At 46.2% G+C, this 13635-nt stretch overlaps 1 protein-coding gene across 1 annotated transcript in view; it reads left to right on the top strand.

Annotated features, from left to right (window-relative positions):
* LOC131272672 (uncharacterized) overlaps positions 1-13635 on the top strand; it is an 88810-nt gene that overhangs the window by 40280 nt on the left and 34895 nt on the right. The window contains exons 3-5 of the mRNA XM_058274498.1: positions 4056-4194; positions 4381-4450; positions 6375-6485. Coding sequence (XP_058130481.1) covers positions 4056-4194; positions 4381-4450; positions 6375-6485 — 320 coding nt within the window. The remainder of the gene's footprint in view (positions 1-4055; positions 4195-4380; positions 4451-6374; positions 6486-13635) is intronic.

Genomic DNA, 13635 nt, shown 5'->3' with positions numbered 1-13635 from the left:
AGTCAATGTTGGACGAAGAAAAAACCCAAAAGCAACAAACCGCTTCGTTGGGTGGAGCTGAAGAGCGGGAGCGAACGACGGCGCAGGCAAAAGGAAAAGCGAAGGGATTGCAAAAGGCTAAGCGGGAAACGGGCCGGTCCGTGCGCAGGGAACATTTTCACCCCGAAGCCAGAAAAGCGAGAGGGGACGGAAATTGAACTTTCGAAGGGATGTAAAGTTGTTTTTCTTTCGATTTCTTGCTCATCCCTCCTGTCAGTTCCCGCTTAAATACCCCCGGCGGCTAATGGTGCCGGAAGAGGATGGGAACGACGGCGAAGAAAAGGTTTCATGTGGATGAAAAGATGCGCACCTTTACGTGCAAAATCTGGCGACTCGTGCACGTCTCCCCTCTGGGGGTCGGGACAACAACTCTCAAGTGCGATAAATTTGCTTCAACCCCCTGATAACAGCCCTATCATGTATGGTTTCGAGGGAACCCCTGCCATCCCCATCGGGAAATGGGCGAAAGTTGGATTCCGCCGGGCACGCATTCACGCACGACGAGGCCCACCCTTCGGGGTGGAGGTGCAAAATAAGCGGAAAAAAGGTGCCGAAGTCCGAAAATTCCTTGCTGGAAAATCATCCTCCCTGCTCGGGCGTCCTTCAAATTTAGTTGATTTTTACTCAATCATCGCATAAAGCCAATCCGTTGCCGGTAGTTTCTCCATTCTTCCCCATGGCGGTAAGGGCATTATCGGATTTCCTCCGAGCCGGTGTATTCCTTACCGGTTCGTCCTTTTAATTTCCTTAATTCGTGATAACAATGACCCAAAATCAGCCAACTGGGTGGAAAACGTACCCGAAGAAAAAAACAACCTACGTGGCCGAAAGTTAGCAGCGCTATGTTTCAGGTGTGTTCCCGGGCTTTTCATTAAAGTTTCATTCAATTTCTTCCTTTCAATTTGCTGTCCTCTCTCCGACGCTCTTTCTGTGCGCTCGAGCTGAAGGACCAGCACAGAAACCGTTCGCTCGTTTTCATCATTCGAACGGACTGCCTTAAAGAAGGTTCACCAATCCAAGAAGTACCGGCGCGCGGTTCGGGCTACCGAGGGGAAAATGTAACACAAACGCTCCCAAATGGGACGGTGCTTTTTCATAGACATGCCCATATCCGAGCCCCGTCCGCCAACGCGCCCGGCCCGGTGAGATGTTTCCTCACATCATCAGTACCAGTCCGCACTGTTTGGACCATGCCTTAACTGTACCTTTTCTCAAGGATGTTTTGGATTTCTTTCACTTGCTCCTGTATATATTTTTTATTTTTATGTGTTTCTTCTGCCCGTTTGTTCGTTCGTTCCCGTCCGTCCGAGTCAAATGCAGGCAGACGGCAATTTTCGGCAGGAGGATTTTATGTGCGCTAGAAGCTGGCCCGGGCTTGGGAAAAGTGTTTGATGGGAATTGGAACGGGCGGAAATTAGATGGTTCTTTCTTTTTTCTTTCGGGAAACGTTTTGCGCCTGCCGATTTGCTGCGTTTCCCTGTTTTGCTCTCCCTGGAAACCGCTCACTCTCTTTTTCTTCGAAAGTTTCTGCTTTCCGAATGCTTTTTTGTTTGTCCTCGCCCGTTTTCACTTCACAGCCCGGTTTTCGTTGGTAAAGAAGATGCTTCTTTTGACCCGGCGGCCAACAACAATAACAACAACGGCCCTTTAGAAGCAGGCAGTTAATAATGAACAGACTTGAATCGAGCCCTTATTAAGATAGGCGTTACGAAATGCAGTGTATTGGTATCGAGGAAACGAACCACTTCGGAACCCAGGTAACACAGGTGCGTCCCTTTGGAATGATGAGTAGAAAAAGAACCCCTTAAAGAGGTGAGTTTCCAGTAGTGCTAACGATTATTGATCGGAGCTATAATCGATTGCTTGTATAACGGACATCGATTAAACAATCACTGCTAGTGAGGGCGGTGGTGTGTTAATTTCGATTTAAATAGTATTACAAAGCTACTCTAAAGAACTTGGATGAATGTCATACCTATGAACAAATATACGCACATGTTTCCACAACATTGTTATTTGGAAGATAGTTTTCATAGTGTCTGATAAAATTTTTTGTATTAGGTATATTTATGAACATTTAGATTTTATTGTAGCAGGTTTATTTTAAAATCGTGTATTTTTAAAAGGTATTATTTTTCGTCATAATTATTTTGCCACTAAAAAAGCAAAGCAAAATTACTAAGTAAAAGACACTTTATTTGCTTAAAGTTTAGACTTTTAATTATTGTAATGATGACAAACTTTTATAGCGATAACGATGAAAGTAGGATATTTATAGTGTAACTAAAATTTGTGACATTCAGACACTTTTTTGAACTGGGCATTTATTTATTTTTCAAATGTAGAAATGTGTTCGGTAACAAACAATGCCCAAGAAACTCCCGGTAAAAGGCAAACATATGTGGAGGAAATTTCTAAACCCATCCTGATATTCGTATCGATATTTCAACGCCCCAAAATCGAAACACGAAACGGGCTTCCATTCCGTACAACAAATGTTTAACGATATTCTTACCGTCGTTCAGCTTCCTACCGCGATCCGTGCCAACATCGACACCGTCCGACAGATTTATGCAATCGGTAAGGGTCGGTCGTGTGTTAAAATGTAGGAGAAAACCTTCCCCTTACTTCGGAGGGCACCTCCTAGCCAGATGGACACAAAGCAGTGGTGTAACGTGTTTACCTTCGGCCGGACCATCACTCACATTCTTTCGCGTCGCTGGCGTGCCCACGGATACCGAAAAACGGGAGCGAATCCAAAAAGCACGGCAGAAAGAAAGGCACCGCACAAACCGCGCTCTGATTGCAAAATTCACCGACGAAAAGACAAATGAGGGAAAAAGGTGTCGTGAAATTTATTTTAATATCCTTGTCATCCATTCGCCTTCCGTTTCCCGAGCCGGGCGGGAAAAGGTGCACCGACGAAAGATGTACCGAATTATAGCGAAACGGCGAACGTGAAAAGGGCCGACTGAATGCCGGGTGCCGGGTTTGTTTGGCTTTTCTGGACCGAATTTTCCTTCCTAGGGGTTACAACGGTATTTCACCCCGTCGGCACGGAATCGGATGGGTCAGCAAAATAGAAGCGCCCTCCCTCCGCAGACAGTCTCCAACCACGTCCAAGGGGACAATCTGGGCCAACGAACGAACGAACGAACGAACGAACGGAAGCGTCCGTGCGACCTGGCACGAGACGAGCGCCGAGTGTTTGGGAAAATCACCGGTAATCCGCTTCAAAGCATAAACAATCTGGCGACAAATGGCAAAAGGTGTTTGTCTTCCATTGCCTGCCTGCACGTAAACAGGTTTGGGCGACCCCGCGCAGATCATCCGTGGTCCTCCAGGTTGGCCCCTACGCAGGAGGTGACATTAATGCGGTTTCACTTCGTCCCCCGCAACCCACGGTGCGACCGAGGGTTTTAGCTTTCCACAGCAAAAACCGCTGTTTGTCTTGCTATATGTTGTTGCCCGGTGATGTTCTTTGGGTGTGGGAAAGAAAACGCTCAAAGAAGGGACACGGAAAACTCGAGCGCGAAGCGCACCGTGAGCTAATTATGAAGCCGGCGCATGGCGGTGGGCAAACAGGAAAAAGCCGAACTTCGAGCCGATGATAATTAAAACTTTTTCAACATTATCTTTTCCCCCGGGGGCTCGTCTTGCCCGTCCCCCTTCCCGAGCCCGCACCTGCTTTCCATAACTGATGTCAGTTGCGTTGTTTGCGTGTGTTTGCTTATTGGTTGTCGCCTTGTCGAGTAGGTTCAGAAGGGCCTTGTAAGGAAACTTTAAGGCTTAAGTAAAGCTCTCCGTGTAGCCGGCGGAGTTTTCCCGGATCCTGGAAACAGGCCGAAGGCGGGCAAACGGAGGCACACCGGCAGGACCGGCGGAGGTTTACCATTCTGCCTTCAAGGACAAAATAAGATTTCATGAAAAATTTAATTAACAACTTTTTTCCCTCGCTTCCCTCCGCTCTCTCTCTCTCTCTCTCTCTTCCGTCACATCCGGGCCGGACCCTGCAGCTACGACGTTCGGGGGAGACAATTCTCCAAAGCGCTCTACTGGTCGGAAACGAGCGCCTTCGGACCGCGGGCATACTTTGTGACGATTTCCAAACCGGCCGCCCTCAGCGTGGACAACATTCAGCTCGACGACGAAGGGGTAAGGCTTTGCTTGTTTTTGTTTTATGACCTCCTAGGCCCTCCACTGTAATCCCAATCAAACAAAGCGCCCTTAATCCTCCCGGGAGATTGGGAGGACGGTTGGAAGGCTACTCTGTTAATTTTTCATCTACGTACTCCTAACGGTCTTTGTTTTTCTCTTTTCTCGTGTTGTGCCTCGTTCCAGGTGTACCGCTGCCGGGTGGACTTCCAGAACTCGCCCACAAGAAATCATCGCATCAACCTAACCGTAACCGGTAAGTTTGCGCAACGGTCGGTCGGCAGAGAATTTGCACCGCGTAGTAAAAACAAATCCCTACAAAGTGGCAGTCGTCGAAAAACGTCGCCATTTTGCGCCGGCCTGGAAAACTGCTGACGGTTAGCAAATGGTCATCGTTGGCAATTAGGGTTCAAACTTCTAAACTGTTAAAAAGCTATAAAGATGTAAATTCTACGGCCACTGCTCATGCCGTGTTTTCTAGTGTAAGGTTGTTTTTTTTTTGGTTTTGTCAGCAAACCTGTAGACCGGAAAATTTACGACTCTTTGGCACATCTGAAGTAGGTAGTGTTTTTCCACCGTAACCAAAAAACACTCTGTCCCGAAGAACAAAACACGACCCTGCTAACCATGTACAGCCACAAAATAGCACTGTTCTAAGTCACTTGTAGTGACTTTTTGTTTCCTTCTCTTTTCCACTTCTCACCCACGTTTGAAACGTAGATACCAGCACTAGACACTCGCCCTTGGTCAAAAGATTGGGTGAAAACTTTTCCAATTGAGAAAATTGTTCCAACTGGCCCTGGGAGAGCCCGGGCAGGTGGAGGTGGAACGGAGAAGAAGGGCGGCGATCACTTTTAAGTGTTGCACAATTTGTCAAATGCTTTTATTAGCTATGCAGGTGAAGCAAAACACATCGCAACGACAACTTTTCGAGTGTGTCCTCGGTCGAGGTACACAATTTTGGATATTTTCGCCAAAGTTTTATAATTTATAAACAAACCAGGGTGGCTTCCTCAGCTACAGTTACCCGGTTGGAATGGGGACAAAAGTCAACAATGGAAACTTTGTTTGGCGTGTCTTGCTTCGGTTGGTCCGAGGAATACTTTTCTGAGTTACGTCAAATGTACTTGCACTTGCATAATTATCTTTGTAGTTAAATAATAAATTTGAATAGGGTCGCTTGGTAAATGTATGTGGTTTGATTTTATTTAACATGTAACACAAATAAGTCTAAAGTCTCCCGCTTAAAAGGCAAGACTACGCTCGTGAAAAACACCAAAAAAAGCCGTAATACTGATCCGGAATCGATTAACTCGGCGGCGTAAAACCTTTGCCCTCCTTCTTTTTTCCGCGGAAAAACCGTCGTCCCCAAAACAAACCAAGTGGCGAGAGAAACAACCCTCGGTACACTCACTCAAAACTTTCCTTTTCCCATCCCGTAATGGAACACAAACAATTTCCTACACGACACTCTAGCGTTCCATTTCCCGTCACGCCCACCACCGGGTCGCCGTGGTGGCGTTTCCGGCGGGGTGGCGAGTTTGCACCACTTTTCGCCAGACAATAATGCAGTGTAAACAGGAAATGAATATTTACATTCGATCTCGATAAGTGCGGGCGGGAGGGCCGGCGACGGCTGCGGAAGCGGTCGGTTTGCTTTAGGAAGGGTTCAAGTTTTCCATTTAATGTTGAGCAGGCAGGAATTTTGTTTCGTTAATTGGAGCATGATTGTGTTGTTTGTTGAATTCGTGGGTCAAATAGTGGTAAAAAGGTTTGATTTGTAAAATTGGTAAACAAGTTTAAAGATGATGGTTTGTTCGTTTTGGAGATGAACGCACAACAAAAAAGGCTTCATTTGTTTCGCAAAGGTTTGAAGTTAGAATATTTTTCTCATAGTTACCCACTGTGCCACTTTCTGTTCAAATTCCTTCCAAACCCGAACCGCCTGGTCATGGCCCACTTTCGGCAAGCGCAATCAATTTCTATTAGATCCCGCTTTCCGGCGACTCATTACTGATGCAATTTAAAAATAGTTAGAATACGCTCCGGATGATTGATTGGCAAGCATAACCGTACGTCCACACTGTGCGTGTCCCCATCGAAGACGTCCTTTAATTTCGTTCGGTTGCTACCTCCACTCACACCACTCACTCTGTATCTCTTTTTGCCTTCCTTTGCAGTGCCCCCACATCAAATCCTGGTATACGACGCTTCCGGATTGGACGTGACCGGTGCCATCGGTCCACTGCAGGAGGATGACAATCTGGTGCTCACCTGCGAAGTTCGTGGAGGTAAGTTTTAGCACAACGCTCACTGAAGGACGTAAAGCCACTATACCGCATCAACGGTATTGGGATCGGGCGAACATTAGGGTTCCGGTTTGCATGGCCATACGAACGAGCAGCCTCTAACGGACCCGAACGATATCGGGGGCCATTCTGTGAAAATTCGGGCTCCGTAATTGATTGATTTCCGATGAAAGCTTGCTAAAACCGCAACGATTGAGCAGGGACTGCCTTTTCCGCAAAGGTGACTGCCATTGCTGCCGGTAGCACTGCCTTCCGGGAGGGGCCAGTCCCGGTGGAAGTTCTGCCACGCAAGGCAACTAAACTTTCAATTTTAATCACCGAAGGAAATGTGTGTATGTTCGTTTCGGAGCGTCCATTATTCATCCACTGGTGAAAATTCGACAGTTCTCTCATTCGTCCGGCGCGAATACTGTCGAAACCTGAGCTCGTGGCCATGGTAACACCACACCGTAGCATAGTGCGATATAGACAGTGCTACATAAGAGGGGACATTGAGCTAATAATTATTTTTACCATACACTGGTGCTTTAATCTTCACCAGTACAGTTTTGAACGCGGTATCTTGGTTTTTAACGGAACAAAATTTGAATTAAACAACAATATTTTAGTCAATGTAGACTCCTACGCAACATATTTCATGATGTGACTTCGTCAAAAATGAACTGGTACTGGTTTAAACTGCGAATAGTTTTGAATACTTGAAAATATGATCCCAAATCGATATTCTACCACCTACTCCGAAACTGGCGCACTGTGCACAATGCCTACCTTGTGGGAAACCCACCGAATACCAAAAGCATAAGGACGCTAACCCCTGGTCCGGTGGTCATTACCGCAATGATAGCACTAACAGAGCCCGGATTCGGCCGGGGTTCCGAGATTGTCCGTCCAATATTACGAGCCATATACGACTCGCCGAAGATGGCTAAATGAATATTCGATATCTGCTCACTCGGGGGACGGGAAAGTTGTGATGGCCGGATAATGGGTTCTCCGTAGCCGAGCACCAACTATCTGCGGCTCGTTCACTTTTCGACGCAGTTGTGCGATTTCGCAGACTCAGACGCCAGTAACGGTGTCGGGGGTCACAGTGGTCCTTTCGCAGTGGTAGTTAGCACAGAGGCTGAGGCTTCCTTTGAACAAAAAACAACCCCTCGGAAAAGTGTGACCATCGGCGAGAGACACAGCGTGGGTTGCGTCACAATCGGCCTATTGCTTTACGGCCGCCAAGACTAACGGGACTTGGCAACCAACTTTACGGGTTGCACTTAGGGCGACAACGACTCTAGAGGACTCTCCAGGCCCGTAATGTAGCAGCATCGGAACAGGAGGAGGTCATAAATTGAGGTTGCATTCTTTCCACCCCACACGTACATCTGTGCGCAAAAAGGCAACCTCTCCTGCCGCATCATGCAACTAAGTACCACGTTAGTAACGCATGCTCCCAAGCCCGAACTTTTCGGCCAAACCGGGTATGCAATTAATTGGGAAAGAGGTTTCCCTGAAATTGAGTTCGCAATGATTTACCGCTCACGCTGTCCAGCCGGTATGCTGTGCGTGTTTTGTGTACCCCTACGCCGAGGCAGCCGTAAGAGTCGAGCATAGTATACTGAAAGTTTGGCGTTAGAGCCGAGTAGGTTGCTGCCGATGTGAAAATGTGTTCGAGTCGGATGTTTTCCGAAATCCCTACCGTTCAATTGACGCTGCTTAATTGAGCTTCTCATAAAGGGGTATCTTTGAATTATAATGGTGTACCCGCGAGGAATACCTTTTTGATGGGTTTCATGCTCTTCTGTACGTGTGTTACACCCGCTGTAACCCAATTGCGCTGCCAGGGGGGTAATTAGTATTGCCAGGGTTTGCTGGAAACTGTCGAATCTGAACCAAAAACTAGCATCAAAAGCGCTCAGAAATAATTGCTAACCATCTTTCGTGCCATATCACTAAATCATCGTGAGTTCAACGAAATGATCCATTAGCACCGATGCACCACTGTTTGTTGCAATTATTTATGCGAGTCTGCAATTAACTCCAAGTTCGATTGCACTGCAATCAGTGTATGAAGCATAGTAATTAAATGACGCTGCCAATATCGACCACTATGTTGCCTTTGCCCAGGTAACTTGTGCAAATTCGCTAACTGCAACAGTCGTGCCCGAAATAAACGAAGATGGGCTCCGTGCCTCCAGTGTACCTATTTTTGCCTATTTCAACAACATCACCAATGCAAAGACTGCCTAATTTTCCTTTGGAAAAGATAACTCAAAAATGCCTTCGCTTAGGGAGGCTTGCATACTAGGCAGCGAACGAAGATCAGATCAACGCATTCAACCAACCGGAACCGATGAAAGCGGATCGGACAGTGCAATGCTACATGTGATGCATGTTCCGATGTGGTTAATGTATACCACGCCATCTCGAGGCAGTACAACTCGCTGTCTATCAAAGCGTTAGCCATGTGTCATCACCGCATTGGTGAAGAAGTTCCACGCGAAAAGGCTTACTCTATTCTCATAGGTGTTGGAAAGGACGAGTTTCCCAAGTGAGTTTTTGCCAAATTCACACGGAAATGATAACCTTTTTGGATACTAAAACTGTTGTCTCTTAGTTTTTTCAGCACTACTTCTTATTTTAAAAAGCTGTTGTATTTGCTAATGAATCGGAACAGCATTTGCGCATAAAAAGCCTCATATTAAACTTAAACTGCTGCTGTAAAGTTTATGATAAATAATAATTACGAAATGATATTTAACAAAGGATTTTGTTGTGCTTTTTTTCTTCCATCAGCACTACTATATATAGAATTTTTTTTAAACAATTTTTAAAATTTCTAGTTTCCAGAATATTGCATTATGAAGATTAATACGTGGAGTATGTTGATTTAAAACCCTATTTCCTCGTATGCTATAATTGCACCACTTACTCAACCTCTCCATGCTACGGTACGTTGAGGCTCATCAGAATTCTCTTAAACAATTATTTCCTTCCCGCTACCTACGCCAACACACGCGTGCAGCCGTTTTTATTTTCCTCCTTCCTGGAAGTCATACATAAACTCAAAACTGCATTTCTCTCGAGCAAACACACATGCATATGCACACTCAGACCATTTAATCCAGTTGCATACGCAAGTCTCGTATGCTTCTCTGTAGTACGATTGCGAAAGCATAATGGAGGTCGCTCGGGACGAAATGGGCCTCCATTAATTTAAATACACCATGCCGGCGAAACAACTCGAAAGTTCATTCGTACGAGTAAAGCGGAAATAATGCTACGTCCTTTGTTAGCTACGGCCGGTTCCGGAGGAGTTCAAAGGGATCTTAATTCGCGTTGTTGCAGAAAACAAAACTGTGCTATTTTTTCGCACTGTGTTGTTAGCTGCGTGCGTGGCTCAATATTTTAATTTGATGTTTTTTTTATTATTTAAACAATTCTTTTGCAGTTCTTAGTAGTCTTTATTCCATGTTTGTGCGTCAGCAAATAAGACCTTTAAAGTTGTTTTAAGTCGTTGCTATTTTTACACCGACTTGTAACATCATGTCTGTGAAGGACCTCGACGTTGCTTTCGTCTGGCAGAAACTCGGACACGTTTCCATTACCGGGGGTTAATTGTTGAAGAGCGATTCAGAACGATGCAACGCCATTATCGTTACAACTCGTGCGCTTTTAAGCGACCTAACGTATAGAAGTATGAGCTGTAGCACAGCTTACCTTTGGTTCCATTTTCAATTTACCACTTTTCAAACTGTACTTTTGGTTTGCGTCTTTCTTGCAAACAGTTTCCACCGATTTTCAACCCAATCTATGACGCTGACAGCATTTCACTCCCATGGCTAGCACGCGTTGCAAAACGGTACCGAGCTCTGACCGGCCGGGACCGGGCCGGGTGTAAAGTTTGTCCTTCCCCATTGCCCGACAGCCGCAGGGGTGGTTCGCTGGGCTGATGAACCTCGCCTCGCTGTTGCCGTTTCGATAAATTGAAAGGCAACGAGCTAAAGCTTGCCGAAGAAGGTCGACTGTGTTGGGCCACGCAAGGAGGCACATTAGCGTCGACACGCGAACTCAAAACTGCACCGCCAGCTGGGGCGCAGAATATTGAGCTATGCACCTTGAGTTTCTATTTGATTTTTACACACTCCGGGTTGGGCCTAGGCGTTTGGTTCGAGCGTGATGGACTGTTGGCTTCGCTGAGTTTCTTTGTCTCTAGCCGTACCGGGGAAGCGTTCTGCGTGTCTAAACCAAACATAACACGAAAGGAGTTCCACATACACCGGTGGCTCCGGCTATTGATTCTGAAAATAGACAACATTGCGTTTTTGTGCACACATTCATCACAAATGAGGGAACACGGCCCGACACGCCATTTTCCCCGCCAGATACGATGGCGTCTAGAGCAGGCGGGTATCGGTTGAAAAGAGAATCAGTTTATTTGGATATCATTAAAACATTAGAACCTAAACAACTTGCGGTCTAGTGCAACGGCATTATCGATCAGCAAAGGCAGTCCCGGTGGTTACGAAGATTCACAGCATAACGGTGAAGAGTAAAATCAACAGCAGCAGCAGCTTATACAGCACTTAACAATGGCACTCTCAGACGAGATAGTAATACTGTAAAAATAGTTTCGCAAAAATAACACAAACTCGTCAACCTGTGAGTACTTCAGAAGGTGAACGTTCTCGTAAGCGGACGAAAGATACTCACCACCGGATCGGACTTTTTCCAACACTTGTGGAACCAGAATGCTCGCTCGCACTGATCCTTGCCCTTCGGCTTCATGCACCGGGCACCCATCTTAATCATAATGTCCTCGTACTCGAGCGGGATCGTATCTAGCAGCTTGCCCAGATGCAGCTCCCCTTTGTCGTCGGTAACGTTGGTCAATCGGAAGAGGCAGCTCATATAGCACTTCAGCTTGTAGTCGTCCTCGAAGATGTCCTCGTCGCTGAACCGCTTGATCGCACTCGGGCTAACGCCCGTTTCCGCAATACACTCCACACCCAACCGGGTGAGTAAGGCTACGCTTTTCGGAGGCGGATATTCCGCGTCACGTCTTGGCACCGGTCGCGGCGTGGTTGTATCCGGCATACACATTCCGTTCCACCAGTGGCCGGCTACCAGCAGCAAAGCCAAGTACAGTCCTAATCTCAAGTGCCAGCTCACCCTCGAAGGCGACATGATGCACGAGATGTTCCAGCGTTTTTAATTGTTCTCTAACACAACTGAGAGTGTACTGCCATAAGAGCCAATCGGCCAAACCATTTATATCCGGAACCTACAATTGCAGTCATTGTAAAGTTGGCTATCACTTCCTGCTCTAAACTTGCTCATCGAACGCTAATGATCGACTAGCGATCGTATCCAACTGTGGAATTAAAGCGTTTGTCACGTACCTATTAAATCTCTGATTATAACAGAGCTCAATCAATCCATATCTCGTGATTCATTCGATTCATAAGTACAGCATAGTTTTTTAATAACTGGACGTAGTACGATTTCATAACCACTATATCATAATTAAATTAAAAATTCGGTTCTACTTTGATTAAAATAAGAGCAAACATCACTCAACACACAGCGATTCAAGGTTGAAGGTGTTCACCTCGCGGACCTGATTGCGCCTGCACTTCCTTCCCACATGATACAGTCAGTTTTCGATTCCATCTTCATCTCCGGTACGAGCATAAGATTCTAATAATTGGCTCACTAGTTAAGACGCTCCGCATGCAGAAGGTGCAAATCTGCAGCAAGATCCGCACTATGCGGAGCGCCTACCGAGGGATGCAAAGATAAACAGCGATCAGCGAAATTTTGTGGCTCCCGATCCGTTCCTACCGCATACCCGTCCCGCTTCATAAGCTTCCCGGTTCGGCGATGTTGCAAATTTGGCGCATAATAAAGTCCTGCAGAGAGCCATCGGGAAGAACGAGCAAAAGAACCCCCCAAAGAACTGTCGACGAACAAATTCAACAAATCAAGAAAGCTTACCGTGCACCGCTCAAATCGTCTTGACGTCAAGTTGGTTCATTTTCGAGCCGGTTTCCTCGCGCGAACGCAACCGCAGCGTCTTACCTTCCGCTGTTCCGGCCATGTTCCGCGGGCCAGGATAGCGCTGATATGCGTCGCTGTACGGGTGTGTGTGTGTGTTCTCGGCTTGCTTTGCCGGAAATGGGCCCAGAATTTGAACGGCAAAGCGGATGATAAAGTAAACAACAGCTCGATTTTCATAACGAACTTTATGAAGTCAAGTTTTGCCAGAAACGACCTCTTTCATCTTCGTCATCATCGTTATTTGCCAACCTCTCGGGCGCATGGGGTAGGTGTACCGGCGCCAGTGGAGCGGCTGTGTGTGCTGCATCTTGGTAAGCCCGATATTGAAAGACCTAAGGGATCGCACTGGGGGAGGGGGGTGAATGATGAGGAGGAGCGCCTGCCTACCGAAAGCCTGCGGAACTGGCGTCAAAGAGGCATGCTTTATCTTTATGAGACCGACGGCAAAGCGGCAGAAATTTAATGTTAATTTTTGCTCCCGGCTCAGCAACGATCCCTGCAACCCCCGCGCCAACGATCGCGCTTACGACCGAGCAGCAGAATTTTCCGCGAAAGACAATGACAGAGATTTCACTTGTGGCTTTTGTTACCCTGGATCTAGCCGTGAGTTGCAAAAATGAGCTTCTACGCGATGAGCATAAATTTTAAACACTGCCAAGCGAGTAAAGACTGTGCTATGACATTGGATTTTTGTTAGCACAAAATATACATCCGTTGCGATGTTTTTACGTAGAAAAAGAGATCAAATTCGATTAGAGCCTTTCGATTTGAGCCAATCAATTTTCTCACTTAACAGATCGTTCGCTTTTTAACGCAATAACAATATTTATAAAATTAAAACCTTCGCACTTGTGTGTTATTTATGTGCATTCAGAGAATACATTAAACATTAAACATTGACGTCCAGTGTCAGATCTGTATTCTACAATTGTGCACTAGAAAGATCTTAAAATAAGATATCGAGTTAATAATGTAAACTGTTTCTTTTATGAATAAAAAGATGAAAGGAATCGTGAGCTACGATAATTGCTGAAAAAACCAACTCTAATCTGATTTACATGACGGATTTCCATCCTTTAGT

Source organism: Anopheles coustani, chromosome 3 (genome assembly GCF_943734705.1).
Source record: "Anopheles coustani chromosome 3, idAnoCousDA_361_x.2, whole genome shotgun sequence".
In the NCBI taxonomy this organism is placed as follows: domain Eukaryota; kingdom Metazoa; phylum Arthropoda; class Insecta; order Diptera; family Culicidae; genus Anopheles; species Anopheles coustani.
Note: the sequence above shows the minus strand (reverse complement) of the source record. Positions and strands in the feature narration are given on the sequence as shown.